At 41.9% G+C, this 17,043-nt stretch overlaps 1 protein-coding gene across 4 annotated transcripts in view; it reads right to left on the minus strand.

The window, feature by feature from the left end:
• dlg3 (discs, large homolog 3 (Drosophila)) overlaps positions 1-17,043 on the minus strand; it is a 71,783-nt gene that overhangs the window by 10,102 nt on the left and 44,638 nt on the right. For all 4 annotated transcript variants that reach the window (XM_067518150.1, XM_067518153.1, XM_067518152.1 and 1 more), the window contains 5 exons: positions 16,465-16,609; positions 14,764-14,908; positions 8,489-8,645; positions 7,745-7,847; positions 65-179 (listed from right to left, as the gene is read on the minus strand). In XM_067518150.1, coding sequence (XP_067374251.1) covers positions 65-179; positions 7,745-7,847; positions 8,489-8,645; positions 14,764-14,908; positions 16,465-16,609 — 665 coding nt within the window. The remainder of the gene's footprint in view (positions 1-64; positions 180-7,744; positions 7,848-8,488; positions 8,646-14,763; positions 14,909-16,464; positions 16,610-17,043) is intronic.

The following is a 17,043-nucleotide window of genomic DNA, read 5'->3' on the forward strand; positions in this document are numbered from 1 at the left end:
TCCAAGCATTGTTGTGTGTGTGTGTGTGTGTGTGTGTCAGGGTGTTCGCACACTTCAGATTTACCTGACATAGAGGGAGCGCTTCTCACTGGTGCGCAGGGAGCCTGATCCTGAACTCATGCTGCTGTTCATCATCTGCTCCCTCAGGTCGTGGATCTTGGACTCAAAGCGACTATACTCTGCATGGGAACACAACAAAATGTGTCAAGAACACCTCAAAAAAACAAGTTCAAGAGCATGTGTTACCCCTTTGGGCTTTGAGGTTGATGACTCCAAGTTTAAGGTGTTATCAAACAAGTTGAATAAAAGAGGTGAAAAGACTGAGATCTTTTCTTCTTTCACTGGAAATTTGCTAGAGATCTCATGCCCAGTTTGTGCTGCAGTGAGCTGGAATGAGTAGAGAAAAGGTTTAGTGAACCCTTAGGCTGATTAATGACCTTAGAAACAGATGGTTTATCACAGGTCTGCCTCACACATCCAGGAATGTCTCATGTCAGGTTATTAATTATACAGATTAATTAGGTTCAACATGGGCTCTTTAGTGTGGTTAAAAAAAGAGAAGGCCTCCAACAATTTCAAACGCATGACCATTTGTCATAGCTGAGTAAATCCAGTTGCTGCTCAGGAGCACAGGGATGATGGATGAATCTACCTGGACCTCCTCATTAAGAATGCTCTCATTAGCTGGCTGCATGTAGCATGCCCTGTGCCCAGGCTGCTGGAACAAGTTAGGCCACCACTCCATACAGCACATGACTAGATAAACAGCCCAGCTAAACAAACAAACAAACAAACAAACAAACAAACAAAAACACAATTAGTCCATGGTCACTCATGTGTGACCTTTGTGTGTGACACAAAGGAGTTATTAGACCTAAACAATATGCATTAGGCAAATCATTGTCATACATAAATTGTTGACAATTTAACGGTTTACTGTACTGCCAAAATGTAACTGCAGTTAGAATTAATGAGTGTTAATGTTTCATGTTGCAAAGATGCTCTCAAGAATGTAACTTATTAATCAAATCAAATTGTTAGCAGCATGTGATAAAAAAAAAAAGTATAAAAATAGAAAATAAAAAATAAATGCAAGAGATTATCCACATTTACTCCCATCTTTCTTCTACCTTGCAGCTTAATATTTATCCACCTGTAAAGTGAACAGAACGATCAAAGTCCAGATTCTGTTTAACAAACCTATAAGCTGCCTTGAAAAACAAACACGCGCCCGTACAAAGATGATTTAGTCAAAGTTAGTCCAAGCTCCAAAAAAATGGTGGCAAATTGCAAAAACAACCTTCAGGATGTTGAACTCTAAACCTCTGCCGAAACCTAAAGAGAATTCAAAGTAAACACAGATCCTGTCTCAAGCCCAGTGACTGCTCTCCACCCTTGTCACTGCTCAAAGGGTTAACGATACAACTGTGTGACGCTGCAAGGTGAAGTAACCACACACCACCTGACTGCCTGTAACCAAGAGCAACGTCCTAGCACTCCTACAACAGTGACAGCACATGCGGAAACAGCCATTCAGACTAGTCCACTTGGCTCTCAGGCACAGGAGAGATGAGAGAATAGAGTACAAGAAGAGGCGGCATGGGTGAGGAGGGGCCAGGGGACAAGACAAAGAGTAGCTAAATAGAGAGAGCAGCCTTAATGTCCTGCTTCACAATGCCACCAACCCGGAGGGCTGGCTGAGAGCTGTGCTGGTCACAGAGTTCTGGGAGTAGTGCATATAGTGGAGGTAAATGCTTTTCTTGCTCACATTCCTATCATCCAAGTGACTCATTTAAATGCTGTGGAGATTCAAGAGGAGCAGGAAGAGTGAACTACAACTGGCTTTAATTGTATGCGAGGAGTCGTTTTGGAAACTGTGGAAGCTTAAACTTAGTGGGGCGGATTTGGCTTAGTTGGTAGAGTAGCCACCCATTGTTTATCGGGTCGGGGATTCACACCCCGTTCTTCCCGACCAGATGTCGAAGCGTCTCTGGGCAAGACACTGAACCCCCAACAGTCCATCCCCGGCCATGCAGTGCCGGTCCCCAACCCAATTGGGGAGGGTTGCGTCAGGAAGAGCATCCGGCGTAAAAACTGTGCCAAATCAACATGCGAACAAATGATCTGTTGTGGCGACCCTGAACTCACAGTATAAGCCAAAAGGACCAAAAATAAATAAATAAAAAAAGTGAACTAAACAGTAAACTTCTGCCACACCTTGTTGATAATGACATCAGAATACAGGCAGCTGAATACTTCACCACTATACTTGTGTGTCTAATAAGAAGACACACAGCAATAAACTTCTAAAAAAAAAAAAAAAAAACAATCAATCTGGTGCTATACTTCCTTTAAAATAGACAATATAACACAGTTAAGGAAGTAAATAGACATGTTTTACAGATAAAGAAAGGCACTCCCTGTGTGACTGTGATACCGGTGAATTAATAGACAAGATTACACTGAAGCTGTAATTAAATTCTGTATCGACTATGCCGCTTCAAACATTGAGAAAAGTGGTGATTGAACCCAATATTTCACAAGTTTAAATGGGCAGCGAAGAAATCCAAGTCAAACAATAAAGCTCTTTTAGTCCTCAGATCAACCACAAGCAGGGATTTAAGTGTAAGCAATTTGCATGCTGACAATGTTAATGATTACTAAACTATTAATAATTAAAGGCCTCTTAAAAAAAAATAATAAATAAAATAAAAAAAAAATAATAATAATAATAATGTGCCTCTGTGGCCTGGGGCTGAGGTGCAGACCATGAATGTAAATGCCCCTGGTTGACATGGGTTACCATCTTTAACAGCTTATATCTAGTGTCAGCTACCTAAAAGAAATAAATGGCGCACAAGTAATACAAATACAAGATCATTTAAAATTTCGAAGTTGACCTGGCCTATTTAGTGATTTTTGTTAAATTAAAAACAACAACTGTAAAATAAATTTAGATGAGAAATACCCTACATATTCTGCTCTTTAAAAAATAAAATAAAATAAAATAAAAAATAAAAAAAATACTAAACAAAACTGAAAGAATAGAAGTAATTGTGCACAACTTGAAAAACAGGACATGTAGGATGGACATGTAGGGCACTCAAAAACCGTTTCTGTATCAAAGAGAAGGCTGTAGCAAATGCTTATGTAAATAAAGTCAAAACAGATCATACACCTGGTTTGTACAAAGTCATGTGCTAGGTCAATCTTTTCAGTGATCAATTCCTCATCAATTATTCATACAAATTTCCCACCCACCTCTAAAATGCTGCAAAATTACCAACATTAAAACTCTGTTCCTTAAAGCTCTTAACACACAAAAGCCCGTCTATATTTTTAGGAGTGACCCACGGGAGAAAAAGCCAGCTAACAGAAACTGGAACTATTCTGTATCTCTAACTCCCACCGCTTGTCCTCATTAGTCGTACTGCGTTTTTTATTTTGGGGGGCCAGCAGGTTCTCTTTTGATCCAGTTATGCAACACAGCAGGCATGTACTTGTAATGTGAGAGTGTGTTATCTTCTCCGGGATGGTCGAGCTCGTGAGCACATATAGACCCCCTCCCCAATATTCACCTAGCACGTAGAGCTAGGTGAAGTATTTCCACCAGTTAATGTAATTCCCGCTGGTACAGCCCAACATTTCCTCCACAGGCTTCCTACATGCAGAAATGTTATTGTAATTACACTCCTTGATAGTGGGGAAGAGAAACATGTGGATAAACGCTCCTAATTTCATTTTTTTCGAGGTGAATTTTGGTTTTAGACTTGGTGATGCACCAGTAAACCACAGAGCCGGGGAGTGGGGGTGGGGGCTCCTACTGCAGCATGTGGGCTCTGCTGTGGCTTCTTGTAGTCGTCAGTTTTGGCCTTCCATCAGAGGTCTGTGGACAGCTGGAAGCCCAGGCCCCAGCCCCTGAGAATACTCTCCAGGCAGTTTGCCCAGTATAAACTAGCATTAAACTAGCAGCCACTGCACTTCCTTCCCCCTGACTGACCGTTCTTGTACAGCTCACTGGGGGTTCCTCCTGCTTCAAACTCACTCAAATGCCTTGTCACACACTGCTTTTGGATGCCAGCAGAATTAATGGCGACAATGCTCAGGTCACCAGCGGGGATGCAGGAAGTCAATCATTTGCCAGCACTCAACTGGTGTGTTTAGAGTAGTTAAGCATTGCACGCAAACAGATAAGTGCCCTTCACAGGGTTACAAAGGGGAGCACAGAACTGAAAGCATGATTTGTTATGAAGAATAAGGTTCCTATTAACAACTGTTGTCTGAACGGCCTGGCATCCGAGGCGACGTGAACGCACACAGTCAAGAATGAAGCATTATCAGTGTTTAGTAGCAGAAGGAGAACTTCTAATGCAAGATTGTTATTTCTGGTCTCAATGTGTTTCAGCTTTATGCCAGTTCACGAATCCTCATCAGTTTCATTGACCCTGCTGAGTTACTGGACATTTACAGTTTGTAATATATTGAAAAAGAAATGACTATGGAGCGAGAGCATGCTACAACTTATACCCCTCCACATTCCTGTCATAGTCCAACCTGAGAGATCAGCCTTGATCTAAAGCTCACAATATCCTTCCTATTGGTGTTATAGCCTTACTGTGGCATGCTAAAGTACACATGCAAAGAACTACTGAAAAAAGAAAAATGCATTGTCCAATGTAGCTGTAAGGCACAGGTAAGCTATAATTTGCTGCAACAAAAGACTGAGTGGTGCCATTTTGTTAAGCCTATGCTCCTAAATATGCAAACAACTAACAGGCAAACAGTAACTCTGCTTTAGTCAGCATGCCTTGTGGTCAGTGTTGTGTGACAGTGACATACAGATGTAATGTAGAGAAGTGAAGTAGTGCACCAGTGAGATCACAGGTAAAACCACGCTGACACACACCTGTTTAACCACACCTGTTTGTCCCCACCTAAAGGTTTAGGTTACATAAGAACAGTATAGCAACTGCTTAAAATGCCAGAGTGGATCCTGTTGCATATAAAGTAGAACAAACGCCTTCTTCCCAGGGCTTTAGGCAAGTATGGCACTGAGAAATCACCAAACACAGGCCTAAAGCCAAACAAATGCGGGTTCCAGGTAATACAGGGGTTTACCATTATAAATGCTTGTATTATCCACAGTGAGGGTGAGGCGATCACGTGTCTGTCCTAGTAAATTACAGTTTCAAAGCAGATCAAAACGGAGACCCTCTGTGTTTCCACACCTGGTGGCTGAACTCACAATTAAAACGGGATCGTACACTTTTTTTTTTTACAATGTAACTCAAGTCCAGGTTACACAAGGAAGACTACAGTACAACAGGGGTCAAAACAAACAATTTCTACAATGAGGCTCGCACACTTAGTTCCGTTTTCAATGGCTCGGTATTTTCCGCGGTATTCCTTCCTGTCTCACCTCAATCAAATGAAACTTCGGCTGTTACTTCGCTGCGGCAGCCGCTCGTTTCTTTATTCAGCCGTTAGACTCTTCATGCGGCTTCTGCTCTGCTGCTGTTACTTCTGAGCCCATCCCCCATCCACATAGGCTGGCAGACATTAGAAAGAAAAGAAAAGTTGGAAGTTCTTCCTTATGCACCTTCACTTTCACCGCTTTTTAAGATTTCCTCCGGGCCGCAAAGGGAGCGCAGCTCATATGATCCGGGTCAGTCTCCTCTTCCCGTCGCCGTCCCGGTTTATGTCCACGGACAGCGGCTGCTCGGGGTTTGAACGGGGAAGGACAACAGCGGCTCGTTTGCCCGCCTTGCAGTCGACCCAGCACTTCAGTCTGCTCGCACAGGGGCCGCCCCTGAGCCTGAATACGTCCTCAAGCCAGCCAATGAGGAGCGCTGCCCTGGTTTGCAGCCTCGGCTCATCGCATCCACACCAGGTAGATCTGGCGTTTCCGTGCAGCGTTCAAGGAAGAGGCGGTGGATGAGCCGGATTCTTTGGATTGTGTACAAATACCAGGAAAAAACCGAAGCGTACGTACCGATCCTGCTAACGTTACCTGATATAACTTATTGTTGTGAGTCATATGCCTCCATGATGTCTAACCACCAGTAGAGCACCGAGACGTTTCTACACTACCAGGAACATGGACACTGTAGTTGTCCTGCTGATGAAAATACTCACTAGAACAGTGGTTCTCAATCCTGGTTCTCAAAACCCCCCTTCTCTGCTTGTGTTCAGTCAATCGAAGCTGGAAAATAGCAATTCACTTTGTTTTACGCCAGTCCACCCTCATCTAAGATGGTATTTTTGAGCTTCTGATTGACCGAACACACCTGATCCAGGTAATCAGCAGTGGGTAATGCGGGAATAGTTGGAAAGCATGCAGAGCAGGGGTCCTTGAGGACCAGAATTGAGAACCACTGCACTAGAGCACCAAATGTGTTTTATTCTGCTGCTGAAAATAGTCCTAACAAATACGGTTTACTCTTTTCTGAGTAGCAGTGGCATTCATAATTTTATAATTACCTCAATTATTCATTTCACAATTAATTCATAATAATATAAATTGTAACAATGTGGTGGGCAGCTGCTGTTTAAAGGTGAAAACACAAAGTGAAGTCTAAACAGACATGAGTCACTTTCCATTGGTCAGTCATAAATGTCGCCATAGCTAGACACTGGATAAAGCTGCAGCTGCCAAAGGCCTCACTGATGGAAATCTGCTTTTCCCTTACAGCACCTTTCTTCTCTTCCACCTCTTCAGACTGCTGCTTCATCCCATTATTTCACTCTGCATTGTTGCTAAGTCTCACTATTTTAGGAGAATATCGACACTGTTCTCAGTGGCTTACACATTTGCACATTGTGGACTTTGAAAGACCCGGCACAGTTTTTGGCCCTTTGTTGTTGCAACCTTTCTATATATATAGGGGTCTGAGCCATAGTTCGCTCTTGACAGGCAGCTGGAGAATTAGTTCCTATCAACTGAGTATTATTCCCGACTATCCAGTTTAATTTCGGTTACTTTTTACAGTGTCTGCTGTTATTAAGATACGCATTTATACCAAATTACTGAGTTTGATCTTTTAATAGTATTTCCATCTAATTTTACTTTTATAATGTTGAAGAAAATATTAAATGTTTCATTTAACTATAGCCTATTTATTTTGCAACTTTAGTTACTTTAGAGATTCAGACTTAAAACAAAGTGAAAAAATCTGCACCACCTTTACCAGCTGCTAATTGTCGAATAGATAAAAGTAAATCAATGTGAAAAAATGGGTGACAAAATGTGTTTTGTTTTTGTTTTTTATTCTTATTCCCTCCTTGAATCTGTAGATTTATTTATACTAACAGCCTAGTTATTACTGCCTACTCCTGAGCTTTGGAATATAATGTTTTTTTTTTCTTCTTTTGGGAAACTATGACTGTGTCCATAGTTTATGCCTACTAAAACCCCAGGTTTACTCTAGGTAAGCAGTTTTAGTAATTTAATTGTACATTTGATAGGTGCTCCTATTCTTAAACATTGTATTTAAATAAAATAACCACAAACTAAAACAAACGAGACTTAAGGGGGGCAGACAGTTGGGGCCAAACTGGAAAAAAATAAAATAAAAACAGTGACACATAACAGCAGTCCATTGTGGCTGAAGAATACTTTGGTAAATGTAACAATTAGTTAAAATGTGTTTGATGACAACCCATTCAAACTTAACTCATTAAAATTGGGAGTTCATGTTCCACGTTGACTCAGTACCATAGAGTATAAATGTGTCTTTTGTCTTACCTTCGGGCCTGTATTGAGCAATGATAGTGACAGTCTGTCCAGCTCTCTTCAGTGCGGCAGCTGCCTGCTCATGTGTGGCATTCCTTAGGTTCACTCCATTCACCTACAACAAACCAGACAGACAGAAACACACGAGATTACATCCCAAAGGTGTGTCACTTGTCTAACTCTTGAGAATCATACAGGAAACAAGTCTAGCTGGATGGAGCAAAGCTGGCCCCCCGGGCTGGATGGTTTAACTTCATATAGTAGTGATAGGATCTGCTCACAACATGTGTAAACGTAACTTTATTAATAAATAGATTATAAGTATGTGTTGAAATTTTAACTGCACAAATTTTACTGCATGAAGAGACCACTGATTTTGAATAACCTCCAAAAAAGTAAGTATAGTTTTGGCTGTTAAAACCCCAAACACATTTCTTCACTCGGAAGCTGAATACACTTATGTGTGACAGTGCCTTTTTAGTCTACAAGAGGCATTAAAATGAAAAGGTCAGGAATAATAAAAAACAAAGTCAAGACATGCAAATATGTAATTTTTTGGATTTTTCAATTGATTCACAAAATTCTCTTGTCTGTGTAGCTCAGGGAGATGCCACTGAGGCAGATGTTTTCTGGCCATCCAAACACCAGGCCATCTTACTACCCTCACTATTATTCTGACAGTGGGAGTTGGATGAAAAATCTTCCAGCAATGTCTAAAATTTGACTATATAGAATGCCTGAGATTCAGATACTGACTGAGAGGATGCGGTCGCCCCTCCGCAGCTCGCCACTGAGGTCGGCCGGCCCTCCCGCCAGGATGAAGGAGACAAAGATGCCTTCTCCATCTTCCCCACCGACTATGTTGAAGCCCAGGCCTGTGGAGCCCTTGTGCAGCAACACCTTCCTTGGCTCCCTGCCAAACAGAGTTAACAGTGTCAGGGTGAAGGGCAGGACAGAGAGCACAGAAGAGATAGCCAGAGAAAGAGATATCACCACTCTGAAATAGCATAAATAGAGGCAGTCTTCTTCTATTGGTTTGCAGTGTGTTTGTTCAGATATAAGTGCATTCAGTATAAACAGAAGCCCTGCAAATCTTTTTTAGTGCTTTAAATAGAACTTTTGAATGATTAATCTACAGGACAGCTTGCACCAGTTAACCATATGAATAACCACATTATAACCATCCACTAATCCTATTGTCAATAAAAATTATTTGGGATTACTCTGATGACACCGTTCGCTTATTACTATGTGAGCAATAACACAAATATCAACACGACTAGATCCAAGTGCCTGTTATCTATTGGCCGTGGTGCTTTCTGTTTATGCATGGCAATCTCATGGAAATATGCACACATGTACACACTTCAACACCCACTCATATCAATGTGCACAGACACAACGAGCCACCTCCTGCTCAACAGAGCTTCTGAAGCTTTAGCTTTAGCCACTGTGACTCATCCTCCAGCAGGCTACTGAGACCTCAGCCTCAGTTTTAATATGCAAGAGAGGCCAAACCACTGCTAAAGTCCAGCAAAAACACTCGGACAACACACTTCAAGCTGTAAACACACACACAAACACACACACACACACACACACACAGAATTGCTTTGTATACAAATGCAGATATAGTCGTGAATGTAAATGCATAGGCACACCACACACATGCGCGCACACACACACAGCTTAAAATGCTGCATAGTTCCTATTAGAGGTCTTCTCTCGCAGAACTTAGCCTGCGGTCTACAGGAACAATCACTACCCAATCCCTAATGGCTGCCTCTAACTTGCTGTTAAACCATTTTCCCATTGATGGCAGCTGAGGCAGCATTCCAGACTTCAGAATCATACACATTACTGACTGGAAAAAACGTTGATTACTTAAAAGAGAAGAACATTAAGTCCAAGATGGTAAAACTGTGCCTACAAAAACTCTTTAGTTTAACCAGACTGCTATAAATTAGCTGGACTTTTCTGTGAGACCACAATATAAGATCGACAACGGACAGCATAGCGTGTCTGGTATTGCAGGATTCCTTACAGTTAGTATCTTTTGTAGAAAAGAAAATTAGAGTCTGATTAATTGCAACTATGCTGAAATGCTTAGAACATTAACCCCATTTGAGTTTTTCCCATAGTCTTTTAGTTTTCCTTAGCACCAAAATAAATACATCTGCATAGCATCATTTGTGTTCAAAAAAGCAAAAATGACTTGTCAAGCTAAAAATATCCTCATTTTGCATCTCCAGCTTTTCATCCTAGCACAACATGACACACAGATTTCCATGGTTACCTTAGGATCTCGATCCAGTGCTTGCCTTTGAAAGAGCATTTCCTAACTGTGTGCTCAGGCAGCCTCCTCACCAGTGACATGGAAGATGAGATGTTGACTGTGAACATGGTGGCAATGGCACTTCGCTCAGCTCGATGTTACTTCTCGACCCCTCTTCCTATCTGGCAATCCGCTGTGAGAGGGGCTACAATTTTAGAAGCTCCTGCTGCCTTCAGGCCCTATTTTGTCCTTGTGTGCCGTGATGGGAAACAGCTCCTCTTTGGGTTGTCACAAACGCTCTCTCCCCATCATCACCAGCAAGGCAAGACCTAATACTTAACCCTAACACTCCCAAAAACATATTCTTCATTCTATGCTGGAGCAGGAAGACTCAAGGTTACCTGTATTTGCTTCTCTTTCATATGGTGCTGTTCCCTCATCTCTGCTCTGATGTTGCTTTGACACACCAACATTCCTGTCTGTCAGCCTGGCCCAGGAGACAACGCAGACAGATTCCCAGAAGCTCCTTGCTAATTTGTTAGTGTAAACAGGCTGAGGAGCTTACAAAATTTTCAGGCTTTTGATTGGACATCCGGAGTCTGTGACCTGGCTTCAAGCAGAAGAGCTAAGTGCAAGGAAGTAACATGCACACTAGTATGGAATATTCGGACAGTTGAGGTCATTGTTTTTTGTTGGTCCTAATGTTGGTGCTGCTTTCCAAAGGCCCAGTTTCTGCATGCATTATGCGAATACCCAGGCTAATAGAAATGCCACGAAAAAGTGAAAAAGTGAATTGCAACTCTTTTAAATGCAGAGATCAAGTCCTCCCTCCCTATCACAAGACCTGTCTCCCCTCTGCCCCCACCCCTTCCCACTTCGCCTTTTCATCCATGCCAGGAATGTAAACAGTTGTAGAGCTGTATAAAGTCTCCTCAGCCATTTTGCCTGTGACGTTTTTCTCTACTTCACCACAGAGACCCCCTCCTACCTCTATATTTTCCCTGTCTGCTGTTTTGGTGGGGGCAGTGCAAGCTCAACTTTAAAGCTGTGAATGGATATCTGGAGTGCTGGGTTCAGTGGGTCATGCTGTCCTGGACCAGGTAATTGGCTCTGCTCAGCTGATTAATGGTGGACTCTGCAGATGGACGCCATTTTCCACAGACAAACACTACCTCTCACTGCACTTTATCTCTCCCTTTACCTGAATGGATCACATCAGCTTATGTATAGAGGCATGTACAGATAAAATTAAAATGTAGCTTTATCTCACTTTGCTGTTCATTGCTTACTTTTCAGCCATACAATTTGTCTGTGGCTGCCTCTTACTCCTTTTGCTCCAATTTGACACAGGAAAAATATAATTACCACTTAGATGAAAGACAGTTTAAGACGTTTCATTCTGACTGTGTCTAAGAATAAAACTGAAGTAATGAATGATTAAAACCTAAGAGCAATATTCAGCTGAATATGCTGTCATTACTTTCATTTTAAACTCTAAAAATGGTTTTGCAGCTTTTAGAAATGCTAACAAAGGTCAAAGCATTCCTAATTATTTTGCTCGGACCAGTCTAAAGAGTTGGGCTTGTGTATGTAAAACAGATATAGAAACGTAACTAATTAGCTCACCTGCTTCTGCAGTCCACAGGCTTTTGCACTTACATAAGCTGAGACTGAATAAAGCAGCCAAAGTACAAGAATTTTACTTTGGCTACTTTTATCAGACTAGCAGAGACAGGTTGCTATTTTAGTGATTATGCCCACCATCACTACTGCATGGAATTATACATTTAAGCCAAAGAGAGTTTAATCTCTTAAAAAATAAAAAACAAAGAAAGGATACAAGGGAGTTATGTACAATGATGACATGTGCCCAGAAATGGCTACTGTCAGGGGGAGAGAGGTGTGTATGGGATGACACAACTTGAGAGGGATGTGCAGATGGGCAGAGGGACAATATAAGTTCTGACTCATTGCTTACAACCAGCCTGCTTCACTTCTGTGAAGGCCATAGCTTACTATAGCATCCATCTAAAATAGCCTCTCCTGGTCAAAACCAATAGGGAAGCTGCTTGAGCTGAAGGGTGGTGCCTTCTATCTGTCTGTCAGACTGATGGAGCTGGATGCTCATCTGCTGTGGTTGGGATCAAGTCTGATGTCAGCCATGATGTCTGCCGAGACAATGTCAGTCTCTCTGTATATTCAGCAGACATGACACACAAACCCACTAGGGGGCAAACAGGTGCATGCATGGTCACAGTATATAGGTCATTCTCATTTGTACTGCTGATTTACGTTTTGTCTGGTGTCCAGGATGTGTATCCACAGCAATGTGTTTGTGTCATAATAGTGCATTGGACTTAAGAGTGTGTGTGTCTTCATCCATGCTCTTATATGTCAGCATTATAAGCAAATGTCTCAGTGTAGAGTATTAGTGTGTGATTAGTGCTGGCAGCACGGGTAATGAGAGGGGCAAGACCTGAGTGCATGGCCTGGTTTTCCCAGCATGCAGATGAATCATGACAGCTGCAGGACTGTCTACTCCTACCGGTTTGCTGGCTGGATCACAATCTTACTCCCCATTACATTTATGGTAACAGCAAGGTTTGGTGTTTATATTTACATACTGTACACAGACCAGCAGGCAAAACGTTCCAATGGCGTACAGTGGAATGTTTGTATGGGGTGGTTCTTCCCATCCTCCCGCACCGTCCTTTCATTTAAACACCACAACCTGCATTTAGTTATAGCTTATACCAAAATCTGTCATTTTATCTGTTTAACCACACAGGAAAACACATAGTGGCATCGTTTTTTGGCATATAAGTTACACAAATGGGCAACATTTTACACAAACACGTTATGTAAAAGCAGTGGTTTACACACACAGAACCATCAAGGCATTCATCCATGGAGTGAAACACAAAGGACAAGTCTATGAGTATAATGGAACAAAGTGAAACAAATAAAAAACAACAAGCAGGAGGCCTTTGCACATTTGATAATGCCAAACACTGGGGGAAAAAAACAGGCATTGCCATAAATATCATCTATATTATTGTCTTTAGCAGTAACCACCAGTGAAAGTAGCTTGGCCTGAGATAGAGGCTTAGTTTTATCGATGCCTCCTGACAGATGGAACTGAGCAGCTTGTGGGAGCGTGAAGCCCTTTTGGCTGCACTCCTGTGGTGATGTGTTTGTGAGAAGCAGGTAGGACTCCATTTTAAAGTGCACCAAACAGGGCAGCATTGTTTGAATTTAAAATATGTGAACAGATAAGTAGAAAACTGATGGACAAATAAGGAATGGAGTAGAAAGGAAAACTTCAAATGCAAATAGCAAGTGTTTTCTGTTGTTAAAATTATTAGGTTCTCAGCATCTTATAGGGAGTCATGCAGCGACAATTTAGTCTTTTATATGAGTTGAATACTATGTCATGTCACCTAAAGTGCCAGCAGATTAAAGAAGAGCTTGGGTAACATCCCACCAGCCCCCTCCCTAAGTATTTTTTCTTGTGTAATTTGTGTGCAAATCTGTCACAACATACTACTTATTAGGCAAATGGACTCAGTCCATTGTAGCCCTACTCCTGCCTGATGCCAGATCAGATACTGAGCTACAGAGAGGAGGGTTAGCTGAGCAAGGCATGACGGACTAGGTTAGTACCTGCTAGAGAAGGGGAGAGGACCTTGGCACAAAGGAGCAGGGGAAGAACAGAAGCCTCTGTAGAGGGCCTGGGGCACCTTGCTGTCCCCAGGTTTGTGGATGACACTGTAAATAGGTTCAGCCCTGCTGTTGGGGTACAGGAATCACAGTGAACGGGACAAGTGTAGGATACAAATAAAGCACACATACCAACAAAGATGCGACAAAATGCACATACAAGTCATGTAGACAGCATGTACAAGGACTAAGTAGGGTCACACAACCAGTACTCATCCAGTAACACATTTGCATATCCACTCCACAGTGCAAAGAGGCCTGCAAACAATCACACACACCCACACACACATACACAGGGGGAATACTGCCTCCTCCCTAGAGTTGTGGGCTATGATGACTCAAGGCCTCGTGGGACACTCCAATCAAGCCTGTATGAATGCTAGGTCTGATCCAGTAGTTGGTTAGGAGATCGAAGGTTAAACCTCAGTCATAACAAATACAAGAAGTGACAGGAGGCCTCTCACAGCACTCAGCCACCACACACACTGTCCAACTATAATTAAATGTTCACCAAAATGTAAATTAAGCATTGTCAAACCCTGTATGAAGGAACCCTAAACTGTGTGTACATGTATCGTCAAAGAAAACATGACACTTGCTACAACAAATAAGCTGAGGCTACGACGATTAAACAGAAACCCATGCAAAAAAAGGACTCATAAGTGAATATAATCTTTTACAATTTATCTCCACTGCAACATTTTTCCAGTTGGTATAGGGCAGCAAAAATGCAATAAGCCCTTCGGCTGACAACCACAACTATGTCTAACTATGGGGCGGCTGAAGCTCAGTTGGTAAAGCAGTCATCCACGGACCACAGGCTCAGTTGTTCGGACCTCAAGTTGCTCCGATCCCCAAGTCCACCAATGGCTGCCATTGGTATATGAGTCTGTGTGTGTGTGAGTGAGAAGCAAAGTGCTTTGGACAAAAGTGCTATATAAGCGACCATTTACCATGTAATATTATTATTGAAACCTACAGTCATAGTGTGTATGAGTGAAAAAGAGGAGAACCATTCAACCAGTTTGTAACCTACCTTGTGAAGTCTTCCTCCCCCAGCATGTGTCGGGGAACTGGCGAGTACCTGGACGGGGTGACCTGGGGTGGCGGGTACACAGGCTTGGGTTCCATTGCTCCCATGTAGTTGTGGCTGACGTGGTTGTCCACCATGGTGGGGAAGGCTGGAGGGAGGGCCAGGCCAGTAGGGGGAAAGAAAGAATGATTACAACACAGGTGCAACAGGAAGACAGCCTACAGTAAGACTGTCCTCACTACTCTAGCAGAAGACATCGATTGGCCTTTTGATGCAGACTACAATAGCTCAACAATCATTAAAGGGGTGCGCATGAAGTTCTGTAGAGACACTCACGGCTGGCGATGCCTCCTACTCTCAGACTGAAACTTAAATTTGTCCAATTTTTTTATGACATAATACCTGAAACAAGAATTACACTGCAGGAGTACAGTATTTAATGCAAATTATGAAAATGTTAGTATAATAACACTGTTCTCTAATACCGTAGAACTGCTTGCATGGTTCTTGAGGTCTTTTTATTCTTTTCAGAGGTTGACTATTATTACTTTTATGAAAACACTAGTCAGTCCTCAGTATTTGTTTAAATGTGAAAATGCAACAAGTTTGCCCAATCTGTATGTTTTTAAAACTGTCTGATCATTGCACAGCTTGTGGTTCTTACCCCATCTAACTACTTTTTGGCAAGTTCTCTGCTTCCCCAGATCTTAGCAGTGAACTTGCTGATAACAATGATATAATTAGCTATATGAATGGTAGCCAAATAACAGAAATAAAACCCAGGTTGTATCACACCAGAATTACACTTCAAAGAACCATGTGGCATTTAGGAAACTGGCATAGCTTTTTATACATCCATCTCTTGTCCCTGTTCTATGTTTGCTCGCAACGTTATATAATAGTCAGCCAGCACTGACTAATGTATGAACAAAAATGTTACAGTAATATACACCTGATGTTTTAAAATGTACCACCTAACAGAACAACTGGAGGCATTTTTCTGACAAGTGCAGTACTGTAGCTCATGTACATGCACAGAAAAAAAAAACAAAACAAAAAAACAGACGTGAAAGAAAAACCTTTAACATGATAAAACAAGTGTTTCAAATCTAGATCATCTGACTAAGGGTGATAGTGTCATAGTGAGGTTAAGTTTACATAAGGGCTCGCTTAAAACCCAACAACTGCTAACATTTGCAATACACAAGAATCCCTCAATACCCCTCCAAATACTAAATCACTGTTCTGTGGAAATTTGAGATGCTGCAGCTCAAGATCTTAGGCTCTCATGAGCAGGTGGGATGTGAGAAACCATCCACACTCAGTGGGAGGCACAGAACTGCGCTTGTTGTTGCTGTGGGAAGAAGTGTGTGTGTGTGTGTTTGTGTGTGCGTGTGTGTGCAAGCATTCACTAGGTTCACTATGTGGGTGTCTGGGCAGTTTTAGGGAGAGAACAGTGATCCAACAAAAAATTAATGCAGGTCTGCTTTTTATCTAAAGATAAGCAGTTAAAAAAGACCATTTATATTGTAAAACACAGACCTTGACTTACAAATCAGTCTTTAGCTTTTGTCAAACATTTCATATAAATAAGCTGTTCCAGTTTTGGACCTGGCTGCTCATGGATTAATCAAAATAAAATGTGTATCAGCAGCATTTGCACTACACGGACTAGTAGAATATCAAGAAAAAGTAGATACGTACTGCTGGAGTAGTCTGGGGGGGCGTACATATCATTAAGATGCACAGGTCCTGGCTTGGCCACCTTAAGGTAAACCATATCAGAGGTGTTCTTCAGTGCAGCCACGGCCTCTTCATGGCGAACATCCTGAAGCACAATGTTGTTCACCTGAATGCAGTGATTGAACAAGAAAAGAAAGGACAAAAAGTCTTCGTATCAACACCCGAACACCTTGTGTCTTTGCTGCACTGTGACAACATCACACATCACAGCAGCCATCACACCAGCCAACACAATAATGAATCATAACTTGAAGGTATTAGAAGATTTCAGTACATTTAAGCATCTGAGTGAAAGGTTGGTGTGTTGTGGAGTGTTAGGAGAGGTCAAACGCAGTAGGTAGATGCTCTGCAATTTGACAGTTTGTCTTCTAATACTTCGTCCCATAGAATACTGTCAGTGAAAAGTTTTAAAACACCCCATAATTTAGCAGTTTTGTTACTTTGAAGCATTGTAAAGCAGTTGTTAACAACACTTTAGGGAACAAACGAACAGGTACAGTACATCATATGTGAACTGAAAAAGGTTGAAATGAAAATGAC

This window comes from Channa argus, chromosome 10 (assembly GCF_033026475.1).
Source record: "Channa argus isolate prfri chromosome 10, Channa argus male v1.0, whole genome shotgun sequence".
NCBI classification, from domain to species: domain Eukaryota; kingdom Metazoa; phylum Chordata; class Actinopteri; order Anabantiformes; family Channidae; genus Channa; species Channa argus.